Raw genomic sequence first — 20,740 nt, 5'->3', positions numbered from 1 at the left:
TGTGGACGCTGTATTCTATTTTTGTCCCACCCTTCTAGCTACCTCTCTCTCTCCTTTGCAGGTTCATCCTCTTCACCCAGCCATTACCTGCTGGTTTGCCTTAAGGCGCAGTCCTAGGTCCTCCTCTCTTCCCAGTCAAACTCTCACTTTATGTTATTTTTTCATAGCTAGGGCTTCAGTTACTCCTGCAGTCAGCAATTCAAAAATCTGTGTATGTGATTGAGAGTTCTCTGTAGACGGTGGTTTATTTTACATGTTCACCTCTTTTCATGTCCAGACAGAACTCATTACTTATCCCCTCCCTCACCTTCATCCTCCTACTCTCCCTCAGAAAATTTGCCTCCAGCTTCAGAAATTAATCCTTGGGCATCATCCTGGACACCTCATCCCCCTTCATCTTCCATCTTCCAATTTATCACTGTCATAATAGTTCCTTCCTAAATTTTCCTCAAATATGTCCACTCCTCCAAACGTCCATTTCCGCCACTCTTGTCAAAGTTATCATTGTCTGTGACTTAGGATTCTGTCTATTCTACTGCCTCCTTTCCCTTCTCTGTAATCTCTTCACCAGACCAGAGCAAGAAGGAACTTGTCCTGATGCCAATCTTAGGTCACTGCCCTACTGTAAGCGCTTCAAAGGCTTTCCATCCTCCCAGGATAAAGACCCAGTTTCTCCACATAAACTACACGGCCAAGCGTGGTTGTCCTCCTCTCTCAGGTTGTCTTGCATGAGGCTCACTCTTGCTTTCTGTGCTGTGCATTTCATCTCCCATTGCACACCCTTCTGATTTCAGTGCCAGTGCTAGAGTCTGCCGGAACCTCTTCTTCCACCCGGGCAGGTCTCAATGTACTGAACTGCTTGGGGTGGCAGCAACCCAGCTGTCACTTTACATTGATCTGTGTGAGTCTCTGTTTAGTGTCTCGTCCCCATTTGTCTATAAGCTCCATGAAGTTCAGGAACTATGCCTGGTTTTTTGTTTTATTTATTTATTTTTTTGACTCATCCTTGTAGTTTCAATGTGCTGCCTGACCCCGATAAATGACTCACTCATCCTATATAATAAAAGGCTAATATGCAAATTGACTGAACAGCAGAACGAACTATGACACACACTGACCACCAAGGGGGCAGACACTCAACACAGTAGCTGCCCCCTGGTGGTCAGTGTGCTTTACAGGGGGAGCACCTCTCAGCCAGAAGCCGGGCTCATGGCTGGCAAGCACAGTGGCAGTGGTGGGAGCCTCTCCCACCTCCACGGCAGTTGGACATCCCCCGAGGGCTCCCAGACTGTGAGAGGGTGCAGGACGGGCTGAGGGACCCCCACCCTTAAGTGCCCCCATGTGCACATATGTCGTATACCAGGCCTCTAGTTTTCTATTAAATGAACTAAGAAATATTTACGAAGGTGCTTGTTTTCTCTCTCAAAGAAAGCCCTCTGAATTATTTTTAGAACAATAGGCAAATTCTACTCAGGCCTTGATCATTATCTCTTCCCTTGTGTGCGTGTATTTTTGCCCTTGGACGTGAAAAATGGATGATGGGCTTAGCTCTCACTCTGTTTTGTATCATTGGGAATCTCTTCCACATGGAGGGCTCCCATGAACTTCAAAGGGAGCTCTGCACATGGAAAAGATACACAGGAAAAAAAGTGGAAAAAATAGAGTCCTGATTTTCATCATGGTTAATGGCCTGGACCCTGGAGAGGGTTAGGTGAGTAAACGCTGAGAATAAACAGCCCACTCTTAGTGAGCTCTTCAGAAATAGCTGAGCATGTGAAAGAAGTAATGTGTAAACAGGCAGTCAGGAAAATCCTGGGGAACAATGCAAAGGGAAGGAATTCCTTAAGAGTCGTTTTGAGAATCGAGATAATATAATAGTCTAGAGTGCCACAGAGGCCAGGCAAACGCACTCATTGTGTGAGCACGGGCTGATGTTTTGGGAAGCCGTTTTGATAGGGCAGAGTGAATGGAAGACGATGGAGACCCCATGCATGTAGTCCTTGCAGCTTGGAGCAGTCCCCAGAAAAGTGAGCAGGGGGCTATCCCTAAGTGAGGTTATCTTGTGAAATAATAACTTGGAGTTCTGCTTAACTTACATTTTATTCACGTGGCTAGGATTTAAACTTACGCTGGTGTTTTAAGGTAAAGGCTGGATTTTATAGAGAAAACAGGAAGTTGTCTTTGTCAGCCACATCTTCCAATAAAAAGGGGATTTGATATGAATAGTAAATGTAGGTTCCTTATTTTCAATCCTCTTTTCTTGCACACTGTTAATATGTTTTCAGTCAATGAAAGCAGTTCCTTATTTAAAGTTAGTCCTCTTTCATCATGGTGATTTCTTATGTAATAATCCAGACTTATTTCTCTTTATGTTGCACTATAGATTTATTTCACTATTGGGTTATTTGTAATCCTCCTCAGTCTTCTGACATGCTGTGTTCATTACACATTAAAGAGAATCTCAAGAAATTGCCAAGAAAGGGAGGAAGGAAGGGAGGGAGGAAAAAAGAAAGAAATTGCCTGTTTTAAGCAGCCAATGTGATGGCAACCTGTAATTTTAATAGCATAAATACTATTGGAAAATAAGGGAAATACAGGAAAATTGAAGGAGGAAATAAATATAACTTCATATCTTGTCAGTAATTTTCTATCATAGTTAACATTTTGGTGTATATGACAGTCTTTTTCTATCCTTACATTAACAGATATAATTGAAATAATACCCTGTGTACTAATGGGTACTGATCTAAGTCCACTCATGATCCACACAGCAGTTCTGTGTTACTATTCCTTGTGACATATGAAGAAATTAAGGCCAAGAGACTTGCCCAGTGTCACCCAGCTAGCAACCCGACTAGGAGGCAATCCCGGAAGTCAACTCTCTGCCCGGTGTTAGCGCTCCCATGTCATGTGTTAGGTGATTTTGCTCAGCTTAATTGAACAGATGAGAGGATTCTATCATAACATGTTAACCATTTTCCAGTTAGACAGTGGTTCTCAACCTTTCTAATGCGGCGACCCTTTAATACAGTTTCTCATGTTGTGGTGACCCCCAACCATAAAATTATTTTCGTTGCTGCTTCATAACTGTAATTTTGCTACTGTTATGAATCATAATGTAAATATCTGTTTTCCGATGGTCTTAGGCGACCCTGCTAGCGGTTCTCAACCTGTGGGTCGCAACCCACAGGTTGAGAACCGCTGCTGTAGAGCCTAAGACCATCGGAAAACACAGATATTTACATGACCATTCATTAAGTAGCAAAATTACAGTTATGAAGCAGCAACGAAAATAATTTTATGGTTGGGGGTCACCACAACATGAGGAACTGTATTAAAGGGTCGCGACATTAGAAAGGTTGAGAACCACTGCAGTTAAGCAACTAGGTGTTTCCTATAGCTACTAGGAACAGTACTAACACCAACATCCTTGTGTGCCTTGTGGATTAAGGACGTCAGACCACCAGAGAGATTTTATTTCATTCAGGTGCTGAGAGGCTGAATCCTCTGCAAAGTGGAGCAAAATGGCAGACATGTGTCAGCTCCTATGAGGGAGGCCTGTGGGTTACGTGGGTGGACTTGGCCATGAAACAGGAGCCCGATGGCAGTTTCCTCATCTGTCACATAAGGAAAATGTTGTCTTTCTCAAAGGATTATTTTGTGGATTAAAATAAATAACACACACAGAGCTCTTAGCACAATGCCTGGCTCAGAGTAGTGTTGAGTAAATGTGAGCTATTGTTTTCATCCTTGAATTCCTAGAAATGGAGTCAAATTGTGTCGTTAACTTTGCCTATTTTACTTATGAAACTACTCTGACTTCCTAGAAAGTTAAAACCATGAAAAGAACATCCAAACATACAAATGTCACGTAGCCAACTCATTCACAGTAGTATTTTGAAGAGTCTTAAAAACCAAACAAAGACTATTTCACCAAATATTTGATTATTTTATGTCTTAATTTGATTATCATTTAAATCCCATTAGCTAAGCTTCATCTTACTTGCTTGTTTTCACAGCTTCTTTACCCCAGTCAGAAAGTCAGTTCATCAGATCGAGTATCCATTTTTTATGCATGTCAGCCCACTGATGAGACACACCAGAGCATACTTATGGTGACCCTCATTGTTATCATAGGGATAGGGCTGGCACATTTCCTGGTCCTCCACAGACTTTGGTAGATACTGGTTGACTGACTTATCAAATGTTTTAGGTGATAAACACCTTTGAACACTTCCCTAAATTAAATGTACCCCTCAAAACTGCAGGTATGAAGCCCTTCCTTCCTGTGGTAAGCACGTGCCCACAGGCAGGCAGGCTCCCAAGATGAAGAGGGGAGAGAATGGGGGAGAGATTTACCAATCTGAGAAGTTACTTTACTCCTCCCTGGTGGAATGAATGAGGAAACAATAGGAGTGCCCCTCTGCCCCCCACCCCTTGGCAATATTCCTTACTTTCCTCCATCTTTTATTCCATTGCATTTAATGGTTAAGCCAGTGGTTCACTAGGGTTGTGGCTAGCCCCCTGTGGAGGAAGAGATCAATAGTCTCTGGGTCCTGGTACTTCCTTCTTGAAGCCACTCCTCCAAAGCTAATCATGGCTCCTTTGAGCATCCTCCTAGAACAGTGGTCGGCAAACCGGCTTGTGAGCCACATGCGGCTCTTTGGCCCCTTGAGTGTGGCTCTTCCACAAAATACCACGGCCTGGGCGAGTCTGTTTTGAAGAAGTGGCATTAGAAGAAGTTTAAGTTTAGAAAATTTGGCGCTCAAAAGAAATTTCAGTCGTTGTACTGTTGATATTTGGCTCTGTTGACTAATGAGTTTGCCGACCACTGTCCTAGAACCACCAGTGGAGAGAAGACTCTGAAATGGGTCAAAACAGCACACCAGTAAAATTCACTTTACCAGTAAGGCCAGTCTATACCCAAGGTTAACTGTTGGCTCCTTATTTTATTTCTTGTTTCAAATAATGTCCAGTCATATTGTTCCGGTGGCCTATCAGAGATTCTGCAGCTATCCAAGGATATCATTAATCCATTCTAATTTGCACTCAGTAATAAAATGTCAATGAAATAGGCATGTCCTCAATATGAATATGACCCCCTCCTACTATGAAGTTCTCATAAATTAAAGTCCAAAGACTTCCCAAAGGAGTTTTCAAAGTCTAAGATACTTATGGAACATCAAAGAGGGTCTGTGGCCCAGGTGGACTTGGGGTTCCTTCAACAGCCGTACCCCCATAGAATGGGTTGTTTCTTTTGGGCTTCTGGAGTCGGATACTCTCTTGTTTCCCTTCCTTTAATTTATAAATAAAACAAAGAGGGGGGCACAAAAGATAATTCCAGAACTAGCTCCATACCAATGAATTTAATAAGACAAATAGACATTCTAGTCTTTACAGCAATTATCCCAGGCAACATTTATGTTCCTGGACCCCTTTCCCTGCTGCCATCACTGATTGTTTCCAACACTCAGGGGATCTGAATGAGGGGGGGCGGGTAGACAGAGAAAACCATCCTGGCTTTAGCCCTCGCAGACTGTCGATTTTTTCTAGTTGTTCTGTGAACATCTACATTTTTTGGGGAAAATATCTTCTTAAGAGGAGAATTTTGCCACTATGCACTTACCATTAAGGGGGAATACATCTAGATAATCTTAAGAGAATGCTTGAAACACCACTGTCTGTTTCCAAGTTCAGGAAGTTGCACTGAGCAGCCCGCATCAACAGGTCTTATTTATGTTACCTTTCTCTCCTATGTAGCATATTCAAACCCTCATTTTATTTTCCTTTGCCTCTGTGTGTTCCCTTCCTACCCCTTGTTATATAACTTCTTGATCTTAGAAGCCTAGGCCTCCTAAGGAAGCTTTCTCCCTCCTATGTAACCCAGAGCCAGTTTGAAAACATGAGCCGGAGCGGATGGTGACCCTTAAGTCATTCGTAAGCAACATGCGTTAAGGTTAGGTCTGCGCAGTTCCCTTCTTGCCCTAGGCCCGGGTGCAGGATGGCAGTGAGTGCCCCTAATCCAACCCTTGCTATTGCCTACCTGGGCCTGGGTCCAGACCTGGACCTAATAAATTACAGCTGGACCCTCAATAGTGCTCTGTGATACAGACCTTAGCTGCCTTACTTTGACTTCTGTAAAGTTCCTGGCACAGAGTATGCAATAAATTAAAACTATTATTTTTTTTAAAGTAGTAAATTTAGTTCCCCCTCCTGAGGTCTCCCCTACAGTTGAACTCTTGCTTAGAAAGAACTCTGCCAGCCAGTTCAAGGACAAGCCTCTATCCTGAGGATGCTTGTGCTCACAAAGGTGGTGACCAGCTGGGCCCACACAGCTCTGAGCATTTTCCCACGTAGCCCTGTGGCATGTGAACTACCTTCTTAGAAGCAGCTACTCATCCATGGACACAGCCTTTCTATAAGCGTTTGTCATCTACCAAGATAAAAATATCAAATGGTCTGTGGTTTACGAACTTCCCCCAGGCGGCAACAGTTAAAATCTGGCTGCAGAGCTGAGAAAAACTTGCCTGGTCTCCCATAAGCAAGGCCAAGGTCAAAACGCCCTGCTCACAGATAAAGTTCAAGACCTTTGCTAAACTAGAACTTTTCCACATGCCCCCTTTCCCCTCCTTATAATGTTATTTCTTGTCTGTGTATTAATTTTATGACCCAGTGTGCTGGCCAGATGTTGAGGTCCAAACTTACCCCTAACATACAGATTTTGCCAACCGTGAAAGGCCTGGCCTCTTACGGAATTATCAAGGACACACTCTCCAGAGTAGGCTCGTCACTAAAGGAAGGGGCTGGGCTATTCCACTTGCTGGTCTCACTTTCAACATTTCTGTATTTGGCATAGAAGCTTGGATGTTATTCATGGTAGTAAATTTTAAAAATTGGTTTGTTTCAAGGCTTACAAAAGAACATGCCCTTTCAGCTCTCAAGGTCCCCTCTAGTCATGTAATTATGGTATCGCTTGCTCTTGTTTACTTGGGCATTCAAAACAGAATTTGATATTCAAATACTAAGAGGCTGTAAGTGGTTATTGTACTGAATGGTGTTGGATTTATTGTGGTGATTTTACATTTGAAGGTGAAATCAGCATTTCAGATCTTTCTCTGTGAAGAGATTCTACAATCCATCCCATTTGTCTTTGACATTCTTTGGAAATTTTATTCATCTTTGTCTTCTTTTCTCACTTAACTTTTCCTTTGTTTTATTCTATTAATTTCCCCTTCACATTCTTCTTACCTCTTGTGTCCTGATCATTTTTTCCTGAATGCTTGCCTTCTCCTGACTTGTCCCACTGTTTAACTTGATTTCTCTCTCCTTCAGTTTTTATCTGACAAGGTACATTAGGAATTGTTTTTTCTTAATTCTTATGTTGAGCTGACCATCATCGGAGAAAAAGCAAGTTTATTTGTGGCAAATATGCTTCTCTAATTGGACCAGAGTATCTTAAACTTTCTATGACAGCAGCTTACTTGCTGACAGTGTTCAATACTGAACACTCTTCCATGGGTGTCGCTGAAGGATGCTGGCCACATGCACTCACAATGCGCATAACTGTAATCCTCTTTTATTTATTTTCTATCCATTTGAGAAAGCCTGTTGCAATGCAAATGAGGGTAACGTCATAGAATGTACTAATCAGAATATTCTAATTAATTTTAATGTAGATTCTTTACAAATTTTACTTTAACTGTTATTTGTAATTTATAATTTTCATATAGCTCAACTGAATATATCCACTGGGCAAAATTATGTTTAATAAATACCATGTTTTGATTATAACATTCCATTTTTCTAGAGGTGCATCTTTGAGAGATGAATTCAGTGGTACCAGTAAAACCAGGTCATTTTAAGTTCTCCGAACCCCATTCTTACTTACATAGTATCTGTCTTTTTCACCTGATTGGTTTCTCTGTGTCCTTGTCTTTTTATATTCTGCCTCTCTATCAGCTCCCTCCTGCCTAGATTGAATGAATAATCATTAAAAATTAGATGAGATCATTTGCTCTAAGGACAGTGAAGTTTTGATTGTATACATGCGGGCAGTGTTTTTCAAACTTCAGTATGAATCAGAATTACCTTGGGAACATGTGAAAATGTAGATTTCTGGGCTTCAATGTACATATTCTGGTTCATTTGGACTTGTAGGTGACCCAAGAATCTGTATTTCTAGAAAGCATCCCAATGGTTATAATATAACTGGTAGAAACCATACTTGGAGAAGTATCGGTTTCTTCTTTCGCAAGTAGAGGGTAAGAAGAAGGAGTAATTTTGAACAGTGGAGAGAACTGTCATAGTCTGGACCTTAATGGGGTTCTGTATGGGGGTCTGGAAAACTTAAATAGAGCATTAGAAAGGACAGTGGGCTTCTGGGAGATGCAGGAACAGGGAATCCAGGGTGGCAAGGACTAGTGTATGGACAAAGGCTTGAAAGATCAGTAATGATAACCTTGATTCATTTCATAATTTTCCTTAGGATTGACTTTTCTTCTTCAATTAGAAAAGTTAATAGCAATATAAATATAAACTCTGATTATAAAGGTATTTTAATCTTTCTTTAGGAACTGACACAGTCATTCAATAATTCAGTAATTTTTAAAATATTTCAGGCTCTCTTAGGGTATGGAACAATTTAGGTATAGGATGATTTTTGACATCTGAAGCGATAGCATACAATTCCATATAGTTTTTCATTTCTGGTCCTATGATAACAAATTATGTAGCATAGAGAAGACGATAAACTATGCCATATGAAAAAAACAGAATTTAACTTCACAACTGAGAAAAAAATAGATTTTCACTTAAAGGACATTTATACATCATAAATCAGTAAGCCAAGTTGTTAATGTTTTAAAATTTAGAAGCTGTTTAAAGATTTTTATGAAGATGCTACATATCCTTTAGTATGTCAAATAACAAACAGAGATAGATGGATAAATCTAGACCATTTAAAAACTCCAAACTTTAAAAAAATATATTTTTATTGATTTCAGAAGGATAGAAACATCACTGATGAGAGATAATCATTGATCGGCTGCCTCCCGTACACCCCCCACTGGGTATCTAAACTACAGTGCGGGCATGTGCCCTGACCAGGAACTGAACTTGGCAACCCTTCGTTTCCTGGGATGATGCCCAACCAACTGAGCCATACCAGTCAGGGCCAAATTTTTAATTTTAGCTTATTATTTCAGCTCTTTTCCTCATTCAGCCTTATTCAGAGCTGTTAACAAGGAACTACTTGGCTGGCTTGCATTTTTTCTTTAGTGGTCAAATAACCACCAGAGGTAGATGGATAAATTTAGACCATTTGGTGGCCAGGCTCTAGTGGAAATCCTGATGAGACAAAACCATGCAAACAGGTGAGCCACAATGGGAGCAGTGGTGGTGGGCATGGAGAGTCTGCTGCTGCTCATCCAATCCACCAGAATGCTTTCATTTTAGCAGCCGTGCCATAAATGGGCCCGGCACAAGAATTTCACTCCTCTCTCTCTCAGCTCTTCTGCTTCCACCATTTATATAAGTCTGCCATTTTGATTTTGTTCATTTGATGGGAGACACTTCCCTCTGGTTATCGGTGCTTTTGGTAGATAAATAGAGTAATGGAAGTTGAACTTTGTGGGGGCAATGCTGTTCTCTTATTGTGATTTGTATCTTGTTGTGAACTTCACTTAGTGCAAGACCTGGTCTCCATTGGCTCATGTTGGACTAAGCTTCTCTGCTGACCTGTGCTCTCTTGTAGGTGATTCGCAAGGGGTGGCTCACCATCAGCAACATCGGCATCATGAAAGGCGGCTCCAAGGGATACTGGTTTGTCCTGACTGCTGAAAGCCTATCCTGGTATAAAGATGATGAGGTAAGCTGCAGAGGGTGACAGCGTTTTCTCATTTCAAGTTAAGTGAGATTATTGTGATATTTCATTTTGAGACACCAGTGGTTGGTTCTCTTTCAGTAAGACCTAGCTTGGGATGTGTGTTTGAATAAACACTGTGCTTTTTTTTCCTCATAGATTTTTAATTTCATAATATTCCCCTTAAATTTCTTTTACTTCACTGATATAGTCACATGTTTGTTTACCTGAAGAAACGGAGTTAGGAGTCAATAGTTGCAAACTATTTCTTTGTAATAATGACAGGGGACTAATACAGTGAAAGCAATTTTCATTAAATAACATGTTGAAAAGACTCAAGGTAATAGAGCATTATAACAGCGAAATTAATAGCACTGATGCCGAGTTAATAAAGTGTTTTGGAATTGTTGCTGTGACATCGGTCTCAAATGACAGGGTTTTGAAAATGTCCAAATCATTCGTCTTCAAGTCCCTGAAAACTGTTTATGTGAATTTTGTTCTTTGAGAATTTGATATCTATGTAAAAGCATGAATTATGATAATGGTGGTGTTCTGGTTCATGTTAGATGTTAATAATTTTGGTCCTGTGACTCACTACTCATTTAAATCTGATAGCTATGAAATCACACAAAAATATTCTATGTCGTTCTTGCAGAGCCATTAAAGAGCTGTAGAGTGATACAGTGTTACTGCTCAATTTGGGAGGGCATGGATGGAAATTGAACTATGTCTTGGAAATTTTAATAGTTCTGGTTTTACCTGAGAAGTTTTTGATGCTTATAATGCAGCATGCAAACATTCAATAAGAAAACTAGTCCATGATAGCAAAACTATTTGCAGGTGAGACTGTCTCAAATATATTTGAGCATGCATTTCAGACATAATAGTCCTTCCAATCTTGGTTTCATATCTTTTAAAAACACTACAAGATACCCTTATCAGTTGCTGAAGGAATGTTTTTATGTCTTGTATAGTTTTTCTGTTCCCTAAGTGCTTTGTGGACAATAGGGTGTTGAGTGAATATCAGATGATCAGGTGGTTTCCACTGAGTTTTCTGCAGTAAGGGAAAGTAAATCCTATAGAAAGGTCCAAAGAAAATTTCTACTCAAAAGCCTTATTTTCAATTTTTATGTCATATATTTTACTGACTTCAGTCAAATGTGCAATTGGTTTTTGGGAGAGTCTGAGGACTAGTAATGGTCACTTTTCTGTGCTGGCTGCTGTCCCTATCATTCGGTGGGAGTCCGCAGTGTTCAAAGAGCACAGAGAACAGACTGACAACTGTTAGAGGAGAGGTGGGTTGGGGGGCTGAGTGAAAAAAGTGAAGGGATTAAGCAAACAACAACAACAACTAACTAAGAGACACAGACAACAGTATGGTGATTACCAGAAGGAAATGGGAGGGGAGGGGATACAGACAGAAGAGGCTGCTGAGTTTGGCATGATGTGTGGGGTGAAATACTCATGTGGAAAGAGTGGGATGGCAAGAAGAGAAGAAGGAAGACCAGCTAGGAGACCGTGGCAGTGGTCCAGGCTAGAAGATGGTGTCCTGTCCTGGGTGGCATGAAAGGAACACTCAAATTCAGGGTAGCAAATTGAAGGGCCGCTTATAGCGACACTGCCGCTCATTAAAAACTCTGCTCAAGAAATAAGATAGGTTTTCAAAATATTAATGCCTGATTCACGAATGACCCTTATCTCAATGTGTCTGTCTCAGTGGGACAAAGCCTTTCCCACTGGGGCCATCATCAGTCATTCCCACCTTCCTGACCACCACCCGACCCCAGGTGTGCCCTCTTCTGCTATTTCCCCCCGCCCCCCCGCCCCCCCCCCACCCCCCCGACAGAGCTTCCTACCACTGCAGACCACCTCTGAGCCTGCTCTCAGGGCAAAAAAGAGGGGAGGGCACTGTCCCTTACTCACTGATAGTGTTCAACAAATAGTCGTTCGTGTGTGTTAGTGGGAACCGGTGTTGGAAGGAGGGTAAGGGGGAAAAAAGGTCAAGGAAAAGTGTCAGGAGGATGGGGCTCAGAGACACTGATTCATCTCTGGCTTCTTGAGTTTATACCCCGAACACCGTCCTTCAACAGCCATGTTTTAAATAATGCATAGGTTCCATAAAAGCTCTAATTGCCAGAGTTCAACTACATATGAATTGAACATGCTTCTGTGGGAAACCTCAGAAAACCCAAGTTTAGACTATTTCTTTGTGAAAATAAGCCTCAGTTCAAACTCAACTTCTGGGGTCAATTTGTTGTAAGTTGAGTGCTTGTCCTTTGTTCCCATGGTCTCTACCCACATCAGCACCTTCATGCTTTGGAAATCCTGTTACTTGACCATTTCTCTTAGTCAAGTAAATGCGACACAGTAAAAATAAGTTATTTATAGATTTGCTCATTTATTCAATGATAACTATATTCACATTTTCATAGGGGATTGTGATATTTTTTCCCTGTGTTCTGCCATCCTCCTGCTTTCTCGTGTAATTAGACTGGTATGTTTTCATTATAATCTAAGTGGCTGTTGAATAAATAGCATATTGCGTCATATGACTAGATATGGTTTTATTTAACTTATGACAGATTGTAATAAATACAAACGACTTGTGAAATATATCTGTGATGAAAGAACAATGGCTCAAACTGTTCTTCAGGCTGACATTAATTGAACAAAAGACCTTATAGACCACATACTCCGTACACTCAAAAGGGGGAGGAGCTGGAGGATGTGGGCTTGCCAGGACTAACTGCCAGGGTTGGAACAAGTCACTCTTCTCTGCGCCTCAGTCTTTTCACTTACCAAATGGGAACCATTACCAAGCAAATCACCCCAAAGGGATTTTATAGGACTCTAAGAAATCATATATTACTAAGTCTAAGTGCTTAAATAAACTTTTAGGAATCATATTTGTGTTTTTTATTTTTGTCATTGCAAGTAATAGTATTCCTTCCTTTCATGATGCTGTTTTTTGACTCATGTTTTCTGATTTTTGATTTTTTGTCATCTCATATTTCATATTGTGACATAGGATCTCATTTTTCTTTGCTGTTATTGTTGTTTTTTTGTTTGTTTTTTTTTTAGCAGAGAATGTTAAGGTTCAAATAATAAGAGGAAACTCAGATTCCATTCCTTTAGTGAGACTTTCCATGCTGCCTCCCCTTCAGCCTATGGGCTCTCCTATACTTCAGCCAAGAAGTGGAGATGATGATATCAAACTATGCGATTTTCTAGCCAAGCTGGCAGAGGCAAGAGCATAATAACCCTGCATAATAATTTTAAGCTAGAGTTGGCATGACTGTAATAGTAAGTCCCAGCATTTTTCCTTCTTGTTCTGAACAGATCCATCCACCCTACCCTTGAATTTTAGATGAGTTTATGAACACCCTCCAACCTCTGTGGACTCTACTTTTTGAGCCATTATTCTACATTAAAATAATATTATTTGTAATGTTATTGATAGATGAGCTTAACAGAAAGATTTCCACCAGTGTCTGAGGCAATGTTATTTCTACTGTTATCTTCAGAGTCTTTATAATACAATGACATTGTGGTAGACATAATTGATCTATCTGCTTGACGTGATGCTATCCTCTAACTTTACTCTGAGATTGGGGCTTTCTGTGACACAAAAAGAAATAGAACATCTTTTACAGGGTTAGACAGTTTATAACTAATTACCAAGGGGATTTGCCCAAACTTAGATGTCCATTTAGGTCATGCTCTAGTACCCTAGACTCTGAAATATCCTATACTAGTACATGTGGCCCTGAGTGCATTTCTAGGGATTGCATAGACTTCTTGCTAGGTTCATCCTCCCCAGGGTATTTTGCTAGTGTGTATCCTAAGTCAAAGAGGAGTTGTCCAAGGGAGTGAGGACAGAGCATGGATATGTAGGTTGTGTATCCACATATATCCTCTTGGGCCTGGTGTGGATGATACTTAGCTCCTTTGATTTCTAACAAAATAACATAAGGATATTTGTAGTTCCTATATTTACTAAGGGTTTTGGGAAACAGTACAGCAGTTTAAACAACCTCGAACAGAATGTTAGATAGCCCTCTGTGCAAGAGTTTTTTTTTTAAAAAAAATACATATATTTCTTTATTGATTTCAGTGAGGAAGGGAAGAGAGAGATAGAAACATCAATGATGAGAGAGAGGCATTGATCAGCTGCCTTCTGTATGCCTCCTACTGGGATCTAGCATGTGTCCTGAGCGGAAATTGGATTGTGACCTTCCAGTTCACAGGTTGACGCTCAACCACTGAGCCACACTGGCCAGGCCACAATACTTTTTGAGGAATGGACCCTTCACTTGGGTGTGTCACTGACAGCTCTAACCTTGTGCCAGCCCAGCCCAAGGACAGTGCTTTGGTTTATCTCTTTCTCTTCCCCTTCCCATATCACCCCTCAATGGCTACCAATCTGGAAATGCTCCAAACTCAAGGTGTGTCTCACTCTATTGTACAATCACTCTTTCTACATGCTCACCTTTGCAGATCCAAACTAATCAAATGTTCAAACAAATCTAATGGACTTCCATTTAACAAGATGCTCCCTAATTGAACAGTAATTGTGGTTGTCGATAGTATCTCTACTATTCATCCTACCTGCTTAAACTCTTGCAGGTCAGCTCTCAATCTGAGTTATAATCGATGATGATCACCATCCTCAAAATGACGAACATTTATTGAGTATTCATAGTTTACCAGGCATTGAGCTAAGTTAGTACTTTATTTACATTCTCCATATTAGAAATGAAGAGCTTAGCCCACAGCTAAAAGTCAGTGTGTGCTCTTAGTTACCTGAACACTTCCCAACAAATAATATCTGAACAGCCGTTATGTACCAGACACTCTCCTAATCACAATGTACAGATGGTTAGCAAGGAATTCATGGTACCTGCCCACATGAAGGTTTTTTCCCAATAAGTAAAACACATAAACAAACAGGAAAACAGATGCAGAGGACAGCCTGTGAAGAAAATAAATCCAGTGATGGGGGTCCCAGTGTGGGGGACATTGAATTGTGTGGTCAGAGAAGGTTTGTGTTGATACTTTGAGGCAAGATTGAGCTTGATGAATTTAAGAAACTGAAGTAAGTCCAGTGTGACCAGAACAAAGGAAGGATTTTGATCCTGAAAATGATAAGAAGCCTTGGAAATTTGAAAGCTGGAGAGTCTCATAGCATTATTTGAATTTTTTATAGATCCTTTTGGTTGCCTTGTAAATAATATACTGGAGGAGGACAAAACTGGATTGGGGAATTATTAGAAAGCTGTTGCTCTGGTCTCCATAAAAGATCATGGTGGCTTGGACTGGGGTAGGTTGATGGAAATGGATAGAAATGATGGATTTAAGAGATTTTTTTCAGAAGGTGACATTGATGTGACAACTCGTCACATGTGCTAAGTATTGGGTAAGTGTTTAAGTTCCTGCTAACCTGTAAGCCTCCTAAGACCAGGAGCCATTGTCTTATTCACTGTTCTACCACCAGGGGGTAAGACACTGATAGGTGGCACTAAGTAAATATCAATTGTGAATATGTGATTGAGCAAATGAATAAAGAAGTGCAGCACGATAATTCACCATGTTCTACTGTCTCAAGTGCCTTAACTAAATTATTGAAATACAGGGTAAAATTACCATGAGAGGTAATTTTCTTAATTTTCATCATTGAAGGTTAATGAATTTTTTTTTCTTCCTCTGACTGTATGGCTTCCTGGATGGAAGACCATTTTAAGCAGAAAACAAATTTGACGATGTTGCTTTCATACATCATAGATATCAGTATCTCTGCACAATTCTAGGGAGGAATTTAGAAAAGGGCAAGTTATGGGAATAAAATAGAAACTGTCACATCAAAAGGATTTTGGGTTATGATATTTACATGAATACTTTAAAATTATATTTGGGGAAAAAGCTATGAATTTTTAAAAATGCATCTAAAATACGAATTTTGGGAGAATAAGAAATGCTAAATGAAGAAGAAAAGAACCTTATTTTTAAATATCAATGAGAAATGTGTAAATGATAGTTAAAAATCTCTGAAGGGGACTACTTTATGAATAATAGCACATAGCCAATATTTATTCAATTTCTATAGTCCAACATGAAGATTAAAATCATAATGGAATACTCATAGGGAAGGTAGGGTAGGGTAGATCAACAGAAGCGTTTCCAGTGGAAATGTACTAACCATACACTGTTGAATAAAGGCCAAAATCTGCATTAAAATAAGAACATTCTTCAGACTCAAAAAATTACAGGCCTCATTTTTGTGGGTTGAAGTGTTTGGATAGCTTGATAAGGAGATTATATAATTCCCTTATAGGGATATTTACTTAGTATTGTTTTTATTATGTAGCTGTAACAGATGACAAATGTAAGTTCGGTAATAGGAAATAAAATGACAGCTATATCCCTGGATGGCCAAAGCAGTGGGGCCAAGAAGTTATAGAAATTTTCATGTCTTTCCATTTTCACTTAAATGATCAAGATCCTGCCTTTCCTGCCAGGTCTGCATGCTGCCTGTGATGAGGTCAGGAATAACCCTGTGAACACTATTCACAATCCTCGCTGAGTTGTTTGAGTTAGCCAAAACTTAGATATCTTTTTACCAAAAAAACAGTCCCAACAAATATTGAACTTTAAAACATTTACATTACTTGAAATTCTTCATGATCATAGTTATGTGTGTTTTTTCACATACATAAGCTATATCATGTTAGGCTTTTAAATGTAGGATTATTTCATATAAACATTTCCAAGTTCTGGCATTATCTAAAGATTTATAATTTAAAAAAAAATATAGTAGTATTCAACAAAGCATAATGGCAGATGCTATTTCAAATATAATAAAATATGTATAGACTCACACTGCTCCCCTAAATGTGTTATTTGTCCTAACTTGAAAGTGTATACTGGAAGAACAATATTAACCTTCATATGATCCTTTTCCAGAAAAGTAACATTTTCAAACGTGCATCATATAATGAACTTAAATATAAATAGCATTCTTTCAAGCATATTTTTTTGAGAGCCATATACAAAATGTAAAGCCAAGATGTTAGGCATGAGGTTATTTTAAATGTTATCCTTAGTGGCTCACATAAGGATAACTCTGCTGGCCTCCTAGCTCTCCCTTTGGAGTCGGTGGAATGGAACAGTCTCCTTTATGTTCTGACCCAGCTATGTGTCATTTGGAGAGCCTCAGGCATGCCCGGGTGCTGCCTTGCGGGGTCCCAGAGAATGATTCATGGGTGGACTCCTGTCAGCATTTTGCTGCAGGTTATAGAAGGAATTTCAAATTGGGTGGTACTATGTAAATATTCTCTGAGACATTTTGATATTGCCTTCCTGCTTATTTTTTACATTTTGTGAACTATTATTTAATACTCTATATTATGGTCCTGGGACTTTTCTGTAAGGTAAAAACTTTCTTTGCACAGTGTATTTTGCAGATGACATCTTTGCTTAGGCCAGATTGTTAAATGAAAGAATTTAGCCTTAATCGTATATTTACTTCATAATTTTACCTAATCAAATTTTTTTTAAAAAAAGAAACTATAGTGTCAGATTTGGTAAAATATGAAATTGTAGAAATTTTGAACCTCATGGGGTTTTTAGCCTTAAGACTAAATGTTTCATTTTAAAAATGAAATACTGAATAAAAAGTTTGCTTTCGTTCAAAGTATATGCTTAAAATGTTTAATTAGATTAAAACCAAAAAAATTTGGGGTAGCCTTGTGTTACACTTTTTTTAGAGCTTGACTAGAACCTTTCTAAGAAAAATGAAAATTAACTTTACTGAAGTTAAAGCACTTTCGTGAAGCAAATCAAAACAGACAAATTTCTAATTTTACCCATCTCCCCACTTTTTAAGCTGATCATTTGACTCCAGTTCACAGGGTGTAAACTGATGTTTTGACATTTCCTCAAAAGATGTGGCAAAATATACATTGTATATCCGTTAATCCGTGTCCTTGCCTTTTTTTTTTTTTTTTTTTTACAATAATGGAATTGCCTGAATATCTTGAGAATTTGGAAGTTTACAGTGAATGGGAGTGTGTATTCCAAGGGAGTGCACCAGCCTCATGCACTCCACCCTTGGAACTATAGTGTCAGCTCCTTCTTAATTAAACAATGTCACAGTAATAAATCTATGCATATCATGACACTTAGGCATATCAGAAATTCAATGTTAACTTTATATACTTTCCAAAAGGAGAAGCAACTATTTTAATACATTTGAAAATTACATTGGAAACAAATACTCTTTTCATTATGTTCCACCCAGGTGCAAACTGGTTGAGTTTAACTCAAGATACATGATCCCCTGGGATATTTTTTCCTCCCTCTTTTTCTTTTGTCCCTCACTCTTAAACAGTCATGATATAGAAAACAAAACTTTGTATTTGGAGTAGAATTATTAGGATCATTTATTCTTTGTCAAGCATCAGATTTGCAGTTCTGTGTTTTGTTATATTGATCACAGGGTGCTGCAAAGCTGTGTGTAATTAATGTCAAGGGCAGTAATTTACTGACAACAGTTAGGAAAAGAGAACTATAGAGAGCACAGGAGCATTTTCAGAAATGGGTTTTATTATATTTCATAGGCACTACTCACTTTACTTACGGTGGGTTTCAATATTTGAATCAAAAGAGAATAATAATAATAATAATAATACATACGAGTTAAGTATTAAACCAACAGATGAAAAACCCAGGCCTTCCCCCGAACCCCTCATTTTGGTTGTAGCTCTTGGTGTAGATGCTATGGTGTGAGGGCTGCTTTCTTTCAATGGCTGGTTGTCATTCAGGCTGGGTTGTCATGTGACTGCCTGTCTGTGCCTGCTGTACAGGTGAGCGGATGTTCTGCACAGCAAGTGTAGACAGGCAGACACATGACAACTCCGTCCAGCCAGGCCCTTGGTTCCTTCAGGTTTCCTTTGCTCATGGGCAGATACAGTCAGTCTGTTTTCCAGATTTGGTGAATTTGGAGGGTCAGGGGGAAAGGGAGAAAAACACACAATAGAATTAAACATTAAAACATTATGGAACTAAAAACAAGTTAGACTTTCGACTTTATTCAGAAAGTATACTTATACATTTGTTCCCAATGTGCTAACATGAATCATTGACTTGACAGAAAACTCATATTGAAATTTTAAGGCAAAACCAAACAAACAAAAAAAGATTAAACACCAGGTTTATTCTTAACTCCAGTTCATGTTATTACTGGCCCATAATGCAGTCAGAGTTCAGAGTAATTGAACCAGATGTTTTTCCTCTTCCCCAAACTCTGCATATTTTAATACTGAAGTTAAAGATAAAGACATGTTTATACATGTTTCTTGTAGTAGATAAGTAACCTTCTCCATGAAAAAGAAACTTATCATTTACATGGAAATGGCAGCCATTTTAAACATAATTGATGAGCCTAATGTATTTGGCAGTTCAACCAGCCGACCTTTGGGATTTTACACGGGTTGTATTTTTACCAATACTTTATTAAGCAAAAGGAACTTATTTAAATTTCTCATATCCTTTTTAATGCAGTTTTTAAGTATGGATGTGAAAACCAAATCAAAAGCAGTTGTGAGCTTAAAGTCCCCCGCTTAATTAACCATAGTGCCCTGCCATGAATCAAAAGGGTATAAACTACACAGCTGTTGGCCACAGAGATGCTCACTCAGATTGTGTTTTGGATCTTGTTAGTGCACTACAGTTACAAAATAGTCCCTTAAACACAGAAAATGAAACTTCATTTCATATCCAAAAAGTAAAACCAGGCCCTTTGGAAGATTTCCTTATAATTCGTATGAGAGAAAGAGTGATGGTGTTATACAGATAGAAAATTTAATTCTGGTGAGTCAAAAATAACTCTACTGGCTCTTTTAAAATAAATGATCAATTCATACCCTTCCCTTTAAACAACAAAATCACCAGATAGTCAAAATGACAATAAGTGGGATTTCTTAAAACACAACAACAAAAACAGTATTGTCCAAGGAGTGTGTAATTAGGATTTTTTTCAAAGAATTTTAAAGAAAATAAATAGTATATTTCCTGTTCACTGTAAAATTCTGAGAAAAATAGCAGATAGAAACTTTATGGAGAACAAAATAATTTTTAGAGGCTATGAAAAAATATGAGTTTTGTACACAGCTCAACCTTTATGCAGTGATTAGATGTGCTACAGCTTTAACAAAGAGTTGAGAAATTAAATAAATGTCTGATTCTGTTTCTGGTCATCACTTCTGAGTAGAAGACTTTTGTCTGTTTTTCTTGACAAAATCAAAAACATCAGTGAACTTGGCTGCCATTAAATAATTATAAGGTCAGAGTATGGGAAAACAAATACCTCAAGCAACTATTTTGTTATCGTTGCTGCATTCAGGGCAACAGAAAATATTTATAGAGTGATTCACTTACAAAGAGCATATTTGTAAAAATTAAAAATTACTGTAATTCGGTATAGCTTTCCCTCTCTCTCCCATAAATACTTTGATCCAGTTAACTCTGCTCAATTAAGGAATGATGTAACCTGGAAAAACAGAAAGAAAAATTTGTGAGTTCATATGTTCTCTTTTAATGTGAAACAATTCTAGTAAACCAAGATACCCCAAAATATCAGACCCTGAAATCCATAACTGTTTTTCAGGGTGGGGAAATCTTGCTGAAAAATGATTGCTCTTAAGACTTTGGGATAATTTATTTTTCTAATAGATTTTTAAAACACACTTAGAGTAAGTATGTGGCATCTGCGTACCTCATAGCCATGTTAAAAAGTTGAAAGGTTGAAAAAACAGTTAAGAGTGTTTTTCTGTCTTCCAAACTATAGAGTAAACATTAAAATTTGTTATCACTTAAAATAATAGC

At 38.8% G+C, this 20,740-nt stretch overlaps 1 protein-coding gene across 4 annotated transcripts in view; it reads left to right on the top strand.

Annotated features, from left to right (window-relative positions):
- Positions 1-20,740, top strand: part of DNM3 (dynamin 3) — a 386,126-nt gene that overhangs the window by 165,431 nt on the left and 199,955 nt on the right. For all 4 annotated transcript variants that reach the window (XM_080649442.1, XM_080649441.1, XM_080649440.1 and 1 more), the window contains one exon: positions 9,752-9,865. In XM_080649442.1, the coding sequence (XP_080505568.1) occupies positions 9,752-9,865 (114 nt within the window). The remainder of the gene's footprint in view (positions 1-9,751; positions 9,866-20,740) is intronic.

This window comes from Plecotus auritus (assembly GCF_963455305.1).
Source record: "Plecotus auritus genome assembly, chromosome: 12".
Classification (NCBI taxonomy): Eukaryota; Metazoa; Chordata; class Mammalia; order Chiroptera; family Vespertilionidae; genus Plecotus; species Plecotus auritus.
Note: the sequence above shows the minus strand (reverse complement) of the source record. Positions and strands in the feature narration are given on the sequence as shown.